The sequence below is a fragment of the Erpetoichthys calabaricus genome, chromosome 5, assembly GCF_900747795.2.
Source record: "Erpetoichthys calabaricus chromosome 5, fErpCal1.3, whole genome shotgun sequence".
Lineage (NCBI taxonomy): Eukaryota > Metazoa > Chordata > Cladistia > Polypteriformes > Polypteridae > Erpetoichthys > Erpetoichthys calabaricus.
The window spans coordinates 196,648,589-196,651,721 of NC_041398.2; the positions used below are offsets into that span (position 1 = coordinate 196,648,589).

Consider the following 3,133-nt stretch of genomic DNA (forward strand, 5'->3'; position numbering starts at 1 on the left):
TCGCGTGAAGATAAACTTAACAAGCACCATGATTCAAGAATTTTATAGTTGATATTTTTAAATCAATAAGGTGTGAGTTGGGCGTTAAACTAAAATGAAGTGTGGCATGAATGCTGTTTGCACATAAACCACAGGTTTTCAAACATATTTATCCATCCTTTTGATTGTTTTTATCTTTTGTACCGCATGTTTATGTATCTACGGTCGAAAACACTGATATTTATTATTATTATTATTATTATTATTATTATTATTAATAATAATAATAATAATACGATGGTGTGCATTTAAAATCGGTGCATTTTCAAGCCCTGCAGTGTATGTGATTGTTGTTGGTGCGCATTTTTCAAGTTTTACATCCCAAACTTGCTTATCGCGCGTACACGTAACGCTCAATCTGGGAATGACCTGACATAGCTTCACTTAAAATCACTTATTCTAATTTAGTCTTTCGGAAACCCTAACGCCCAGGTTTGCTTACTTTCATTTGAAAACAATTTTCATGTTGATTATACCGCTCATTCTTGATAAATTACCAATAGTCCCCATGTTGACAGTAAGCTCAGTGTGTGTGTATGTGTGTGTGTGCGATAGATAGATAGATAGATAGATAGGCACTGCCGTGTGTGGCCATTGCTGCATACCTTTGCCCCCAAGGTTGCAGATCCAACCCGACTCTGTGTTCATTTTCGCTGCTCGATTTCTATTGGCCCGATTATTTCCTAAGTAGGTGCAAATAAGACAACATTAGAGACCCCCTTTTCCCTTGAATTGTCCCAGAGCGATTGTCATGTGATAATAAAGAGGGACCTGCAGGGGTCTCAGCATCTCTGTGATCATTACAAAACGCGGCTGCTTAAGCAACAGAGCGCACATGAAACAAGCGTTTGCCACCGACGAAACGTGAGCTGCCTTCTTTCCTGCGATTTGAACTGGTTGATTAACTCCAACTTACTTCTTCGGTTCCGCTTTTAAGAAGCCTCGCGTTTACTCGTTCGGAAAATCTTGGATTTGCGTTGGCATTACTGTGGACTGCTATATTTTAATCTGTCTGCGAGAATCTTTGGAGTGAAACTTTTCGGCACTCCTAAGATCCTCTTTAAATCATTTTAATTGGAAAGTTGTTTGCAGTACTTCGGTGATCACTGAAGTGTGGACATTGCTACTTTCGGGACCGAGGAATATTTAGAACGGCTAAAGGTATAACCGAATATTGTTCTTCTCTTAACACTCACTGTACTCAAAAATACTCATACATTTAGAGACTAACCTCCGGCGCTTGGAGCCCTGGATCGTCTTTCTGGAGAAGAGGTCAGTTTTCAAAAGTAATTCTTATGTTGTGCCGTGCCTATCAGCAAGAGCTGTAGGTGTCTGAGGACCACAGCTTTAAGACCAGAATGCCTCGGCCTGGAAAGAACTCCTACAGTGACCAGAAACCTCCTTACTCCTACATATCTCTTACTGCCATGGCCATCCAAAGTTCCCAGGAAAAGATGCTCCCGCTGAGTGACATTTACAAATTTATCATGGATAGGTTTCCGTACTACAGGGAGAATACGCAAAGATGGCAAAACTCTTTGAGACACAATCTCTCTTTCAACGACTGCTTCATTAAGATTCCGAGAAGACCAGATCAGCCCGGGAAGGGCAGTTTCTGGGCGCTGCACCCAGACTGCGGAGATATGTTTGAAAACGGCAGCTTTTTACGTAGGCGGAAACGGTTTAAACTTTTAAGATCTGAGCACTTGACATCTAAAAACTCACAGATGCTTCATTACTTTCACCATCAGCACCACCCAGCTAAGATATCAATCGGCCCACCAGAGCCTGCCACTGGTGTGGGGAGGCTGCCCCACTTTCAGACCTACAGCCTTAACGGAGCTCAATCCACAGGATTCAAGCACCCGTTTGCCATCGAGAACATAATTGGAAGAGATTACAAGGGCATGATGGCCAGCGGCCTGCCAATAGCTTCGGTGATGCATCACCTCGGGTACCCAGTGCCAAGTCATCTTAGCAACATGGTCAATAGCATGTGGCCACATGTTGGGATGCTCGACTCCATGGCTCCGATGCCAATTTCTGCCGATTACGGGTCTTTCGGTGTTCCCATGAAGACGCTCTGCCATCCCAGCAGCCAAGCTATGCCAGCTGTCCCTGTGCCAATAAAACCCACGCCGTCTTTGGCTCACACTGTACCGGCACTTACAAGCAGCGCGGCGCAAATCTGCGCGTCCACCACGTCCGTTGCGCTGCTTGAGCAGACTCTCTCGGACTCGGTGGACGGCAAAAACGGACCGCTGCTGCCCGCCCTAGTGCATTAAAGAAGTGCTGGTGGTCGGCGGCACCCGGCAGAGGCTCAGTATTACCTCAGTATGGGGATTCGCTTACGGGCCCAATGTGGTGTTTCAGAAAGTGCTTACACTCCTCGTATTTAAAGCCTGTGGCCGCATACAAAGTGGGAGATCTGTACTGCGTTATTTCTGGTTTAGTGATTTTATTTTATTTTTTATATAATTGTCGTTCTTGCATCATGTATTACTTAATGATACAACTTCTTCATTATCTTATATTTGGCACTGGAAGAAATTTTTATTAAAAAAAAGAAAATAAAGATATTAGTAATTCTGCTTGGAGGAACAAGTAAAATCCTTTCGCTACTGTTGGGAAAAGTGTCTTTTATTCTTATATCTGCATATGGTAAACTTTTTAATAAAGTAGTTTAATGTTCTAAATTTAGACAGGTTTAGGATATATTTTTTGCAGTTTCAAATATAAAAGTAATGTCACTAAAAATCCATAGGCTACGATTAAAAAGAATTTTTTTTGTTCAAATGAATCTGTAAATGTAGACGAGGAAACCGAAGAGAAATGTTGAAAAAGAATACGAAAATTCAGCATTTATACAATGGTGAACTGAATATTGCACAGACGTCTGCTATAATTTCCACTGTCTAGGTACGGCGGCCCAGCCGGGACGCTGGTCATTCGCTTGAAAGGCCAGTTCGGTTTGTCATTCATTGAAACTTTGTGGGGCAGTCAGCGATGAGTGGACAGGACGCCGAGAGAAGCGCGACCACTCTGGGACCACTCTAGTGAAGGACGTGACCTTACTGGTAATCTGGAGGAAAAT

General features: G+C 42.9%; 1 protein-coding gene across 1 annotated transcript; it reads left to right on the top strand.

The window, feature by feature from the left end:
* Positions 1–1,139: 1,139 nt before the first annotated feature.
* On the top strand, positions 1,140–2,432 carry foxb2 (forkhead box B2). Its single transcript, XM_028803164.2, has one exon. It carries the CDS (start codon positions 1,398–1,400, stop codon positions 2,322–2,324), a length of 927 nt encoding a protein of 308 aa, XP_028658997.1. The 5' UTR covers positions 1,140–1,397; the 3' UTR covers positions 2,325–2,432.
* The last annotated feature ends 701 nt before the right edge of the window (positions 2,433–3,133 follow it).